Below are 14,027 nucleotides of genomic sequence, written 5' to 3' on the forward strand. Positions count from 1 at the left end.
CCCAACGCCCTTCCGCCGAACCCGCGGGAGGCGCGGTCCTCGCCTGCGGAGCCGGGCGGCGCTCGGCCCAGCGGAGGCGGCGCCGGGGCCGCGCTCGGCCGGGGCCTGCGGTGGCGTCGGCGGCCGGGGCGCGGCCGCGTGCGAGTCGCTCCGGGGCGGACCGTGGGCCGCGCGCCTGGGAAAAGTTTCCCGGAGCGGTTGGTTTCGTCTTGTCTTCTCCGGTTGTTGACGCAAAACTGGCCCGCCGAATAAAATGTCATAAAGCTAGTTGGTTTGAATCTGAAAACTTCAATCAGGAAACTCGCCCTTTGGAGCGAAGTTAATATTTAGAATAAAATGCGTTATAACTCGGTGTCCTGATTTCTAATTCGGGCTCCTTCGTACTTCTTCCCTGCCTAACGTTTGCAGTGAGGTTTTTCCTATCTGTTACTAGTGCAAAATAGTTTATGGTATTGCAGGCTGTTAAGTTAGAATTTTCTGAAGACGAAATTAGTAATAGGACAAGGATACTCAGCCTTAATAGGATCAAGGGAAAGAAATCTGAAATTTCTAGTTTTAAACAGCTTAAAAGTAACTGGAAAAATAGAGCTCAATTTTTAAGAGACCATTCAATTTATACCAGATATTCATTCTATTGAATATCTTCACTAAGGGTGCAGTTTCTTGTTTGGAGGGATCTTTTCCTTGAGGTAGTAATCCTTGAGAATTTCGTGTTTTAAGAGTAGACACTTAAGTAGGAAAGAAAAGTCGAATTTAGCTTAGTTAAAAAATGAGTTTACACTTTTTCTTTGTTTAATATGGAATTATGTGAATGGGATATGCTTTTATATTCTCAAAATGATTCAGTAATTTCAGTACTGGAAGCAACTTTAGAAATAATGTAGAGCATTCCCGGTTTTCAGGTGAAGAAATTGTAGCTTAGTGAGAAAAAGTGAGATGCCAAGGTGACACAGTAGCACAGTGAGGACCGTGGGCTCCTGATTCCCAATACGTTGTTCTTTTTAACACGCCTCGTTTATTCCCTGCCCTAGTTTAAAATGTTTGCAAGACTTCGCATTTAATTTTTTATTGTGTATATAACATGTCTTATCCCTACAAAAATTATAAAATCCTACTGCGAATATAGCTTTGTTCTTTCCTGTGTGAGACAGAAGTAACGCATAAAGCCTAGTAGATAACGATGCAGATATTATCTACTGAAAGCCAATTCGTTCCTTATTTCATGGCATTGAGTGTTCTCTTTTGGTTGCAAGTAGCAAAAACCAAGTCAGACTAGCTTAAGCACAAAGAAAGGTAACTAAATCCAGAAAGGTAGGGGTGCAGCCGGTCTCAGGGACTTGACTAGACAGTGTTGGAATGCATCAGAACTGCCTCTGCCTCTCATCTGTGCTTGCCTCTACTTTGTCTCAGGGTCTCTTCTTTTTCTGGGGCTTCTCTGCAGGGATGGAGTTTGGCCATCAGCTGCCCCGAGCTCGTACTCTTACAGAGCTTGAACAGTGAGGAATAAAGGTGCCTTTTTCTAAGCTTCAGTGTTTAAAATCTAGAGGATTGGCCCAACTTAAGTCATATGCCCACCCTTTGGATCGGCCTTGAAGGGCTGAATACAATGAGGGGCCCAGTCTTATACCCACTTCTTGGCTAGGGGAGTGAAGTTTGTCATGGGAGCCCTCCCACCAAAACCATAGGAGCATTTCCACAACAGATGCAGGGTGCTTTCTGGGTAGACAGAACTGTGAGTAACCATTAAATAGGACTTAGAGTTATGATAAACTGACTAATAAAACAGAATGTTAATTTTCCAGTTTTCAGTGAGATATGTAAAGTGTCAAATGGTCTTATGTAGTTACGGTAACATGACCAGCCAGCACAGTCTCTTCCACATAGGAAGCACTACGTGGAAAGCTAAATTACAATCCAAATCTTGCTTATATTTTAATAAAAATGGAATTCAGGTAGAGAGATTTTGATGAATGCTTTTATGATAGCTTGATGATCCTATCACCTCTATAAGAATACTTCCAAGTTTCTTGAAAGACATGCTGGTCAGGCTTTTCTGTATAGGACAGTTCTAGCAAAAATTGAGCTGTGTTTAGATCATTTTGCAGAAAGTTTGTCACTCCTTTTTAAAACGTTGCTGTGATTTCCCATTGCTTTGAAGATGGAGTTCAAATCCTTAATATCATCTGCAAGGTGTGATCTTGCATCTGCCTACCTTTCCAACCCCGTTATGAGCTGCTCTTCCCTTTGCTCCCTTCTCGGTACGCCCTCACCATACTCATCTTCTCTCAGTCCTTGAAATGCTTTACTCTTTCCCCATACCTCAAGGGTATTGCATTTGCTCTTTTCCCCTGCCATGGCTGCCAGCATTCCCTTTGCTCCCACCTAATTAACTACTTGCTCTTGGGTTAAACCTCACTTTAGGCGTCATTTCTTCAGAGAGGGTTTCCCAGGTTTTGCCAGCTCCTCCTGCCTGTCTACCCACCCGTCAGACTAGTTCAGTCCCCCAGGTTTATTAGCCTCTGTAGCACTTGGTACTTTTATACCCACCTTTTTAACAGTTATCATACTTATAATTGTGGTCAGTGGCTATTTTCCATGGTAGACTGAAAGTTTCATAAGGAAGCTTAGTCACCCAATAAGTCCCTATTTTATTTGCCGCTGTGTCTTTGACTTCACAGTGTCTGGTATATACCATAAGCTTAATGAATGTTGAATTAATGGAAAAATCTTGATTAGTTTTGATAGGAGAGTCTTACTTGTGGCAAGATTACGGTAGTTTTTTAGATGTGAGGAAGAGAAAAAACTTCTTGCAATACCAATTTTTAAACAAATTAGTTGCATAGTTAGGGCTATTATTTTTATAGTTCAAAAATTAATGTTTTATCTTCTTTTTAGATAGTGAAATATTTATTTCAATTGTAGTTTGACGACTTAAATATTACCCTTTCCATTTTTCTTATTTTGATTCCTATAATACAGAATCAAAATAGGAATTGCTTAATATCTCAGACTGGGGATCCCTCTCTTAGCTCCTTTAAATTTAGAATGGTGCTTTTTAACCTGACTATAGAGTAGAATCACCCAAGGAGCTTTTAAATAACCATACTGGGGGACCCACCATCACCTATTTTGATTTAATTGGGCTGAGGCAGCCAAGTTTAAGAATAACTGATTTAGAGTCATCTTACTTGAATGCCTCTCTGCCTCTCCATATCTTCCCAACCTACTCATTTTTAGAGTGAAATCTCCGTTGGTCATTTGGTTTAAGCAAAGCTGGAGCTAGGGATGGGAACTAAAGGAAAGGGCTTATTCTGGAGGACTGCCTTTTTTTGGAGGAGAGAACTATAGTACTAATTTTCTGTTTTGTGAAATGTCCAGCTCAGCAACAGTATTCTGATTTTTTTTCCTGAACTGCTCCCCCGACCTATGTAAAATTTGTAATCTATTTTGGTATTCTAAACGTTCTGTGTTTCAACCCACCTGATCTATCTGATGATAAGAATTGGGTTTTTGTTTTATCTGATGGTTGCAGCTTATATCCTTTAGTGCATTTATTTATGTATTGGTCTTTGACCATTTTTATAACACTTTTCCTATCCCTTAAGCACAATTTTATAGATCATGTGACTTTGTATTTGTATGAGAAGAAAGCAGAGAGCCTGAAAGATGTTTTAATATGTGATACCTTCTAGCTCATGTTGATGATTGTAGGATTTTCACTTGTGAATTAATTTCTATCAGAAGCATGGTGTGTTTCACAATTAAGGGTTTTTTTGGCTTAGCTGGCTTGCTTTGGTTTGAAAAATATAGTTGGACTGCTTGGCTAATCATCAAAGTTTGGGAAATTAATTCTACTAATTAACTACAGTAGTAACTCACAATAGATCAGTTGGCAGTTTTGTTGGGAGTCTGCCCTATTAATACTACCATTTCTAAAGTGATGGATTTTAGGAGCAGCGTGGGCAGGCTGCGATTCAGACTGTGTGTGATAGAGGCAACCCTTGGTTATTAGGGACATGTTCAGGCAGATGAATGTCTGGCAGAGCAAGACTGTGAGCATGAATGATTTTTAAAATCTTCGTCTGCCAAAGGCGTTAACAGAATTGGTAGACAAAGAGGTTTTATTTTTTTTAGGATTGGCACATGAACTAACATCTGTTGCCAGTCGTCTTTTCTTTTTTTTCTTCTTCACAAAGCCCCCCAGTAAATAGTTGTATATTTTAGTTATAGGTCCTTCTGGTTGTGCTATGTGGGACGCCACCTCAGCGTTGGCCTGACGAGTAGTGCCATGTCCATAGCCAGGATCCGAACCACGAAACCCTGGGCCACCAAAGCAGAGTGCGCGAACTTAACCACTCGGCCATGGTGCCGGGCCCCCAAGGCAGGTTTAAGATTTGTTCCATAGGTGGTAATCAGGGCTAGGTAAACAGAGAGGGTAGATTCTTGAGCTGGGGATCTGATGCTAGCACCAGGAATAGTTCCAAATACAATTTTCTGCGAGAGTTTTCTAAGTTTCAAAGGATCCATGCTTATTACAGCAAGTGTGATACTCACTAAAGTAGGCTGTATACTTATCTGTCCTGTGAATAGGTATAATTTTTCATTTTCTGTACTATACAACTTACTTTTTCCTCCCATAATATCTTTCTTATATAAATACAGCATACATGTTCTATTGCCTACAACCTTATGGGAAGTTCAAAATTTCTTTGAAGCCTCTTGTTTCATTTAAAAATTCAGGTAAATTTTGCATTCTGTCCCATATGTTCATGTTTGTTCTAATATGAGAATACCTTAAATTAGTGGCCAATGAAAATATTTTTTTTCTCCAAAAATAAGTCTTTTGGTAAAATTGATATTCCAGAAAGAAGCACATGTTTATCCTGTGGTGGTGAGTGCCTTCTGGCATATTGCCAAGTATTCCCTGGAATATATGTACACCATTTTCCTATATATATTCCCATTTTTCTTCCTTTATCATGCACGATGTAGAGATTTCATTTTAGGTTAACTCAAAAGTACACATTTCTTTAATCGCTTTTCTTCTTTCTCACAGCTCTGACAAGTTGCTTCAAGAAGATAAAGCTGGCTGTTAGAGTACCAGAGAGGCTTTTTTAAAAAAAAGAAAGACAAGAAAAAGAAAAAGATCCATAGAATCTAGTGCCATGGATCTCCGAAATGCACATCTATTGTGTGCTTATTCCCTGGCACACATTATGCTCAACGTTGAGGTAGCATGGCTAAAATGACAGTCTTTGGTCTCAGTTCTTTAAAAACTTTTCAGTTATAAAAAGGTTATAACAGGTGCCAACCCAGTGGCATGGTGGTTAAGTTCGCATGCTTTGTTTTGGCGGCCCAGGGTTTGCAGGTTTGGACCCCGGGCTTGGACCTAGACCACTCATCAGGCCACGCTGTGGTGGCATCCCACATAAAACAGGGGAAGATGGGCACAGATGTTAGCTCAGCAACAGTCTTCCTCAAGCAAAAAGAGGAAGATTGGCAACAGATGTTAACTCAGGGCCAATCTTCCTCACTCACTCAAAAAAGGTTGTAACATACTGGTAAATTAAAGGAGCAGGTGAACATTTAGTTTTTACAATTTGATTACATCTCCCCATCTACTGCTTTGGAAGTTATATACTTCATTTCTATTCTGTTAATCCTTGTAAATTAATCATGATTATTATTTTACGAAGTCAATATTTGTTTAAATATAACTATATAGGGACTGGCCTGGTGGCACAGTGGTTAAGTTCGCATGTTCCGTGTCGGCGGCCCGGGGTTCGCCAGTTCAGATCCCAGGTACGGACATGGCACCGCTTGGCAAGCCATGCTGTGGTAGAGGTCCCACATATAAAGTAGAGGAAGATGGGCACGGATGTTAGCTCAGGGCCAGTCTTCCTCAGCAAAAAGAGGAGGATTGGCAGTGGTTAGCTCAGGGCTAATCTTCCTCAAAAAAAAAAAAAGAAAAAAACATTAAAAAATTAAAAATATTATATAACTATATATTTGCCATATGTTTCTCTTACTATAGTGTCATGAGTAAGAGAATAGACTCTGGAGACAAACTACTTGGACTTGAAGTCAAGTTACTTAGGATTTCTGTGCCTAATAGAAATTAAAATAGAGACAAATAGTACCTTTTCTTCAAAAAACATCTTTTAGAAGTTCCTTTAGTAAGAGTCTGCTGGTAATAAACTCTCTGTTTTTGTTTTTATGGAATTGTCTTTATTTCACTCTGGTTCTTGAAAGATGATTTTCTGAGCATATATTCTAGATTAACAATTATTTATTTCACCACTTTGAATGTGTTATTGCTCTGTCTTCTGGCTTCTACTCTTGCAGTTCAGGAGTCAGGGTCAATCTAATTGTCTTTGCTTTGTATGTAATCTGCCTTTTTTGTCTGGATGCTCTCTCTTTTTTTAATAGAGGTAAAATTTACATAGAGCATAATACACAAAGTGTGCCATTCAGTGAGTTTTGATAAATATGTATAGCAGTGTAACTACTACTCCTTTCAAGATACAGACCATTTCTATCAGCGGAGAAAGTTATCTCATCCCTTTCCAGGCAGTCCCTGCCCCACCCACAATAGGCAACAAGTAGGATGATTTCTGTAACCATAGTTTAGTTTTATCTGTTCTTGGACTTCATGTAAATGGAATCATGCAAAATGGACTCTTGTTTATGGCTTCTTTTACTGAGCATAATATATGTGAAATTCATCTATATTGTGATGTTTGAGTAGTTGATTCTTTTTTATTGCTGAGTACTTTTTCAGTGTGTGAATATACTATGGTTGGACATTTTATTTAGGGTTATGATGAATAAAGATGCTTTACATATTCCGGTGCAAGTCTTTTTGTAGACATATATTTTCATTTCTCTTTGATAAATCCTAGAAGTGAGATATGTAGTGGTTTTAATTTGAATTTCCCTTTTGACTAATGATGTTGAGCACCTTTTCATGTGCTGTTGGCCATTTATGTATCTTCCATGTTGGCATGTCTGTTCAGTTCTTTGCCTATTTTAAAAACTAAGTTGTCGCTTTGCTGATGTTATGTATTTTGGATACAAGTCTTTTGTTGGATATATGTATTACAAATATTTTCTTTCAGTTTGTGGCTTTTTACATTTTCTTAGCAGTATATTTCATTGAGCAGTTTTTAATTTTCATGAAGTCTTATTTATAAGATTATTTTCCTTTACACTGAGTACCTTCTGTGCCCTCTAAGACATCTTTGCTTTTCCCAAGGTTGCAGAGATACTCTCCTGTGTTTTCTTGTAGAAGTTTTGTCATTTCTGCATTTATGTTTATGTGTACACGTAGGTTTTTTTGTTCATTCAACAAGCAACTGTTGAGGGTCTACTGTGTGCCAGGCAGCGTCATCAAGAATTGGAAGTAGATAGAGCAGTGAAGACAGACAAGACGTTTGTGTGGGGGCAGGCACGGGGGGTGTGGTATCAGGATCAAGATTCATTTTATTTTCCAGACATTTCTCCAATTGTTCCAGCACCACTTGTTGACCTTTCTTTCTCCACTGAATTGCCTTGGTGTCTTTCCAGAAAGTTAATTGACTGCATATGTGTGAGTTTTCTGCACTCTATTCTTTTCCATTCTTCTATTTGCTTTCAGTCTGGAAAAAGAAGTTCTTCTCTTTGTGTTTGATGTGCTGTTGTTTCAGTGTTTACCTGTGCATTTCTTTCCCTTATCCTGCTTGAGATTTATTGGGCTGCCTATTTCTGAGGTGTTCTGTTTTTAACCAGTTTTGGAAAATTCTCATTAACATCTTGTGCAATATTATCTCTTCCCCCTTCTGGAACTTAGATTCTATGGGTGTTAGCCTATTAATTCTATCTTGTATGTCTATTAACTGCTTGTATTTTCCAACTCCAAATTTAGGTCATTTCCCTTTTTTTTTTTTTGAGGAAGATTTGCCCTAAGCTAACATCTGCTGCCAATCCTCCTCTTTTTGCTGAGGAAGACTGGCCCTGAGCTAACATCCGCGCCCATCTTCTTCCACTTTATATATGGGATGCCTACCACAGCATGGCTTGCCAAGCGGTGCCATGTCTGCACCCGGGGTCCGAACCAGTGAACCCTGGGCTGCTGAAGCAGAACATGCACACTTAACCACTGTGCCACCAGGCCTGCTCCCTAGATCATTTCTTCAGTTCTGTTTTCCAGTTCACAAATTCTCTCTTTATCTCTGACCTTTCTTCTTCTTCTTTTTTTTTTTGAGGAAGATTAGCCCTGAGCTAACTACTGCCAGTCCTCCTCTTTTTGCTGAGGAAGACTGACCCTGAGCTCACATCCATGCCCATCTTCCTCTGCTTTATACGTGGGACGCCTACAACAGCATGGCTTTTGCCAAGTGGTGCCATGTCTGCACCCGGGATCTGAACCGGCAAACCCCAGGCCACCGTGAAGTGGAACGTGTGAACTTAACTGCTGCCCCACCAGGCCGGCCCCCCTGTCCTTTCTTCTGTTTAGCCTATCCACTGGTTTTTAATTTTAATTGCACTTTTTCATTTCTACATATTCCTTTTGGCTCTCTTAAAAATCAGTTTCTTAATCTGTGGTCATACTTTTGATACTCTATTTCTTTAAATTTGTTAAATGTGTTATATTTTTCATTGTACTATCTGCAGTCTTAGTTAATGTGAGTCACTTGGATCTGCTTTTCATGGTGGCTCATTTCCTCTTTTTTTTAATTGATTTTTTATTGTGAGCTCATTGGAACTTATCTATGTCAGTTATTTCTGATCTAGGTTTAGGGTCTGTTCCTCCAGAGAGAAAATGTATTTGCTTCTCCCAGGAACCCACGGACACTTATCTACCCAGGACCACTTGACATTGAATTTTCGCTTGGCCTCACAAAGATAATTGAATTCTAATACCAAACGTGAGTGAAGGCCAGATTGTGGTTAGGAAGACACCACCCCACCACTACCACCAACCTTGTATTCAGAGCTAAAGAAAGGCAAGAGTACTCATTTCTGTCGGAATTAGGTGAGGGTTTTGTTTTTTTTTTCCTCCCTAGTTTATCTTTCACTGACGGTGTTGCCTTTTGGGGTCCCAACTTTTTGGTCTTGATCTGACTTCCCACTTTGAACAGGTCCTAGGCTTTGTCTTATGTCTCACATGTACAGTGCCATTTAAAATAAGGCCATGGTGGGGAACAACTAGAACTCCCATACGTTAGTGGTGGGTATGTAAATTGGTTATGGAAAACTTTTGGCAGTATCTAGTAAAACCAAATATAGGCCTACCCTCTGATCTAGCAATTCCATCGCTATGTATTTATCCCAGAGAAGTGAATGCGTATGTCCACCAAAGGGCATATAGAAGAATCTCATAGTGTCTTTATTCATAATTGCCAAAACCTGGAAGCTGCTTAGATCTCCACCAACAGGAGAATGAGTAAATTCTGGAATATTTATACAGTGGTCTACTGGACAGCAGTAAAAAGGAACACATGACCAACGTATACAACAGCATGGATGACTCTCACAGACATTAGGTTGAGTGAAAGAAGCCAGACATAAAATTGTACTTCTGTATGGTCCCATTTATATGAAGTTCAAGAACAGGTATAAGTAATCTGTAGTGGTACAAGTCACTGGTTGGTCACCTCTGAAGAGTGGAGGTATTGACTGAGAAAAGGAGTGAGGGAACTTTCTGGGATGATGGAAATCTTGTTGTAGGTGGTGATTATGTCGGTATATATGTTTGTAAAAATTCGTTGAGCTGTACATTGAGATTTGGGCATTTACTGCCTCATTGTATGTTCTTTTATGCCTCCCTTTTTTTTTTTCTTTTTGGTGGAGAAGAGTGGCCCTGAGCTAACTAACATCTGTAGCCAAGCTTCCTCTTTTTGCTTGAGGAAGAGTGGCCCTGAGCTAGCATCTGTACCAGTCTTCCTCTACTTATGTATGTGGGATGCCACCACAGCATGGCTTGATGAGTGTTATGTAGGTCTGTACCCTGGATCTAAACCCGTGAACCCCGGGCTGCCAAAGCAGAGGTGTGAACTTAACCACTACACCACTGGGCTGGCCCCCTTACACCACCATTTTACAAGAACAGAAAGAAATATGAGGCCATGAAAATCAGCAGATCCTCTCAGGACACTCTGTTTCAGAACTCAGTAACCCTTCTGGGTTTGTGCTTTCTTGTGTTTGTGTGTGTTTATCTATTTGGGGATTTCCCTCACTCTCTTGTTGGTTCAGCTGTGCATTTAAAGATATTTTTTAAAATATTCTTTAACCTTTATTATGTTGATGGTTTCTCAGGGTTTATAGTCTACTTCTGCTACATTGCCGAGACCAATTTTCAGGATTAAAAACAAAATATTTTGTTTCTCTTCTTTATTAAAAACTGCCGACTGTCATTGCAGGATTATTATTCTGTCTTTCTATTACAGATATATAGTATTTCTACTGTATGTGTTAAAAATATTTTTCTGACTTGGGGAAGCTGGGTGAAGGGTAAAGGGAATTCGTTGTAGTATTTTTACAACTTTTCTGTAATCCTAAAATTATTTCAAAATAAAAGGTTTTAAAAAAAACTTTTCCAGTTTTTTTTTTTTTTAAAGATTGGGACCTGAGCTAAGAACTATTGCCAATCTTCTTCTTTTTTTTTTCCTTCTTCTCCCCAAAGCCCCACACTATGTAGTTATATATTCTGGTTGTGCTGTGTGGGACGCTGCCTCAGAGTGGCCTGATGAACAGTGCTGTGTCGGTGCCCGGGATCCGAACCAGCGAAACCCTGGGCCACTGAAGCGGAGCGTGCGAACTCAACCATTTGGCCATGGGGCTGGCCCTCCAGTTTTAACTTTAGAAACCTGATTACTATTTATAATTCTGAATTTTAAGCAACCAAGTTAGAAATTTTTGCAATGTAATGCATTTACAAATGAAGACTATCTATACTATATTTGATTCTTCATATTAATTCACGGTAACTGCTTTTGTCTTTTCCTAACTTTTAAAATATTTTCTCTCTTTTGCCATTGGCATTTTCTATTAGTTTCCAGCTTTTTTGTCTTGGTCTGCATTCCAAAGACAGAATAAACTCTGTACTTTGAAATGTATCTTCAAAGGAATTAAACTAGACAGTCTTACACTCAAGTAAGAGATGGAAAAGGTTGTTTGATAAGCATCTGGCAGTTTAGATTAGGGATGGCAAATAACTATCACATAACATTCTTCTTTCGTTGCTTGCAAGTATTGCTTGTTGATCACAGCACTCTTCTTCCTGAGTCTTTCTCCACAGTGTTTTAGCTATCTGCTGCCAGTTGATTAGAGTTGACATAGACAACAAAAAGTCTTTTTGACGTCTCTGATTTAGAGGATCAGTTTTTGGGAGAAACGTCTGGAATATTTAGTCTTAGAATTAATGAGCTATTCCAGCCATTGTATGAAGTAACATAATCATAATTTTGGAAGTCCAGTTATTTAAAGAATACCTTAATCATTGTTTTCTGTCTCTTAAATTTTCAGGTGTTTGTGAAGCCAATTGAATCTGCTGTTTTTATGGAATATTCTTAAAGTATAATGTATTTTTTAAAAATCCACACTTGTACGTCCCATCTTTAACCTTTAATTGGGCGACATTTTTCATAATGCTATTTACTTTTATTCTTGTGTTTTCCTTCCATTTCTAAGGAGTGGACCTACCCGATGAGACGAGAGATGCAGGTATGACAATCTTTTTTGTTTATTCAAGCAAGCCCATATTATTATTATCATTATTAAATAATTTAACCTAATTTCACAAAAGATTTGAGACCTGTTGACTCATGATCTGTAGGTTCATCACTAAGTATTTTAAATAATTACATATTTAAGGTTAATGATGGATCTTAAAAAGATGGGAAATGAGTTGTTGCCTTTCTTCCTTCGATTAGAACCATGGACATAGTAATATCTGATTGTGCTTAATGAGTCACTTTCTTTTTCCTCATCTGAAAAATTGAGTACAGGTACAGTATTTTTACCCTTTTGAAAGCACTTTGCTTTTTGTGTTTGTCTGGTTTATATAAGTTCAGGAAAGTTGACCATAAAGGGAAATCACCCTGTTGAATAATTGTTCATCTTTGTGTCTAATTTCCAGTCAACTCTCATAGTGAAGTCCTCCAGCAGACTGAGTTGAATACTCCGTGCCTGTATGGAATGAATTAAAGTGGTAGCTAGCCCTCATAACAGTTCATTTTTCTTTTGCATTTCTTACCATTTACAGTCAGCTCTGCTAGCCTCAGGATCAAGCAGTGTCTCCTATTCCTGGGGAACCTTGACTTCTAAAAATATTTCCTTTTTCTCTTAGTGAAAATTTACTTTTAAAAAATACGTGAGTACCTTAGAGGCACTTTCTTGGTGACCTGTGGGGAATGCAAAGATGAATAAAATGTAATTTCTGCCCATAAGAAACTGGTTGGAGAAATCAGACCTATACACAAAGAATTATGATGTCTCGTAGAACAGAACTACAGAATTATACTCTGTTAGTGTCTAGGGCATGATATAGCCTGACTGAAAGCTTTCTATATTGAATTCATATAGAATAAGTTTTAATTCATTATTAGGAAGGTATTTGTCCATACAGTTCAAACTCTTTCAGTAGGTTAACATTTGATATTCGTCTTTTTTTAAATTTGCAGTAATACTTTACTTCTATTATTAACCATAGGTAACAGTTCTAATCTTGTTGTAGCTGGTGCTCCTTTTGATTTGGTTGAATAAGGTTTCGTGTAATTCCAAAGGGATAATTTTCTTTATGCCTGCTTCTAGACCATAGCAGAGAATAGAAGTAAGATTAGAGATGTTTTGTTAATCCAAAAGACAGCAATACATTGTCCTAATTTTACCCAAACCGGTTATAAAATGCATTGTGGAAGTTCAAATATCTGACTTCTCGGAACTGTATTTAAACGCAGAATGTCTCATTTGATATGTCTATATTAGCACATCTGCATTTCTGCTCAATGTGGCTAGAAAATGCTCCCTAAATAACAAGCTTATTAGCAAATTATCACAACTATGAAAACACTCCACAGATTCGCTTATATGGTACATATTTTGTGTAGATTTAAATTGCTGATGGTAAATATCTCAATATTTTTTTTCTAGGAAATTTTACCTGGATTGTTTTTAGGCCCATATTCTTCTGCTATGAAAAGCAAGGTATGAACTTTAGGTTAGGTTCATCAAGAGATTTTATTAACCAACTTTTTTGGAGTAAATTTTTTTATTAGTAATAGTTTTGTTTGAGAGAAGATCCACAAATATTGCATGGTAACAGTTATTGTCACTCTGGAGTACCTAAGCTCTTTGCACATTTTACTGGACAAGTGATTCTCAGGTGTTTCACCACGAAACGCAGATGAGTTATTATTTTTCTCACAAAATACATGTGTTTGAAAAATTTACCAAATAATTGACCTTTATTTAGTAATTTATTTACCCTCTAAAATATTAAACATCTGTAATTGCTAATCATACCTTCTGAACAGTATGAGATACAATTAAAGCCCAAAATAAGGATATTTAACCTTTTAGTTAACCTTTCCTTATCAAGGGTAAGAGTGTGTGCATGCACACGTGTGTGTTTTCATTGAAGTGACTCAAATCTTATTTCTGTTTTTCCAGACGTTAGAGGTCTGGGTGCTCCAGGTTATAAAGTATTGCACTATATGTGTATGTAGGTGTCCTGTGTAGTCAAACTGACATGGATTTCTTCAGTTACACAGTTGAAAGGGTAAATCTCATTTTAATATCTGTAGCAATGTTGCTGCCATTTCTTAGAGGATTCAGCCCTATGAATTAGGACAGTGCTACTAATTCTCTTTGAATTCTAATGTGAAACTTTGTATCACAAATGTTTTCCCCAATACCTGCCTATTTAGAAGTCAATATTGTTGTGTATGATATCTACTTATATTTTTTGTAAAAACTGTAGAATTTTAAACTTTCATCATATAATTTGATATATTTATGAATTTTACGTGATTGGGAGTTTTTCAGAG

General features: G+C 38.2%; 1 protein-coding gene across 2 annotated transcripts in view; it reads left to right on the forward strand.

Annotated features, from left to right (window-relative positions):
* STYX (serine/threonine/tyrosine interacting protein) overlaps positions 1 to 14,027 on the forward strand; it is a 33,903-nt gene that overhangs the window by 911 nt on the left and 18,965 nt on the right. For both annotated transcript variants that reach the window (XM_046647165.1, XM_046647164.1), the window contains exons 2-3: positions 11,671 to 11,703; positions 13,132 to 13,185. In XM_046647165.1, the coding sequence (XP_046503121.1) occupies positions 11,671 to 11,703; positions 13,132 to 13,185 (87 nt within the window). The remainder of the gene's footprint in view (positions 1 to 11,670; positions 11,704 to 13,131; positions 13,186 to 14,027) is intronic.

This window comes from Equus quagga, chromosome 20 (assembly GCF_021613505.1).
Source record: "Equus quagga isolate Etosha38 chromosome 20, UCLA_HA_Equagga_1.0, whole genome shotgun sequence".
Lineage (NCBI taxonomy): Eukaryota > Metazoa > Chordata > Mammalia > Perissodactyla > Equidae > Equus > Equus quagga.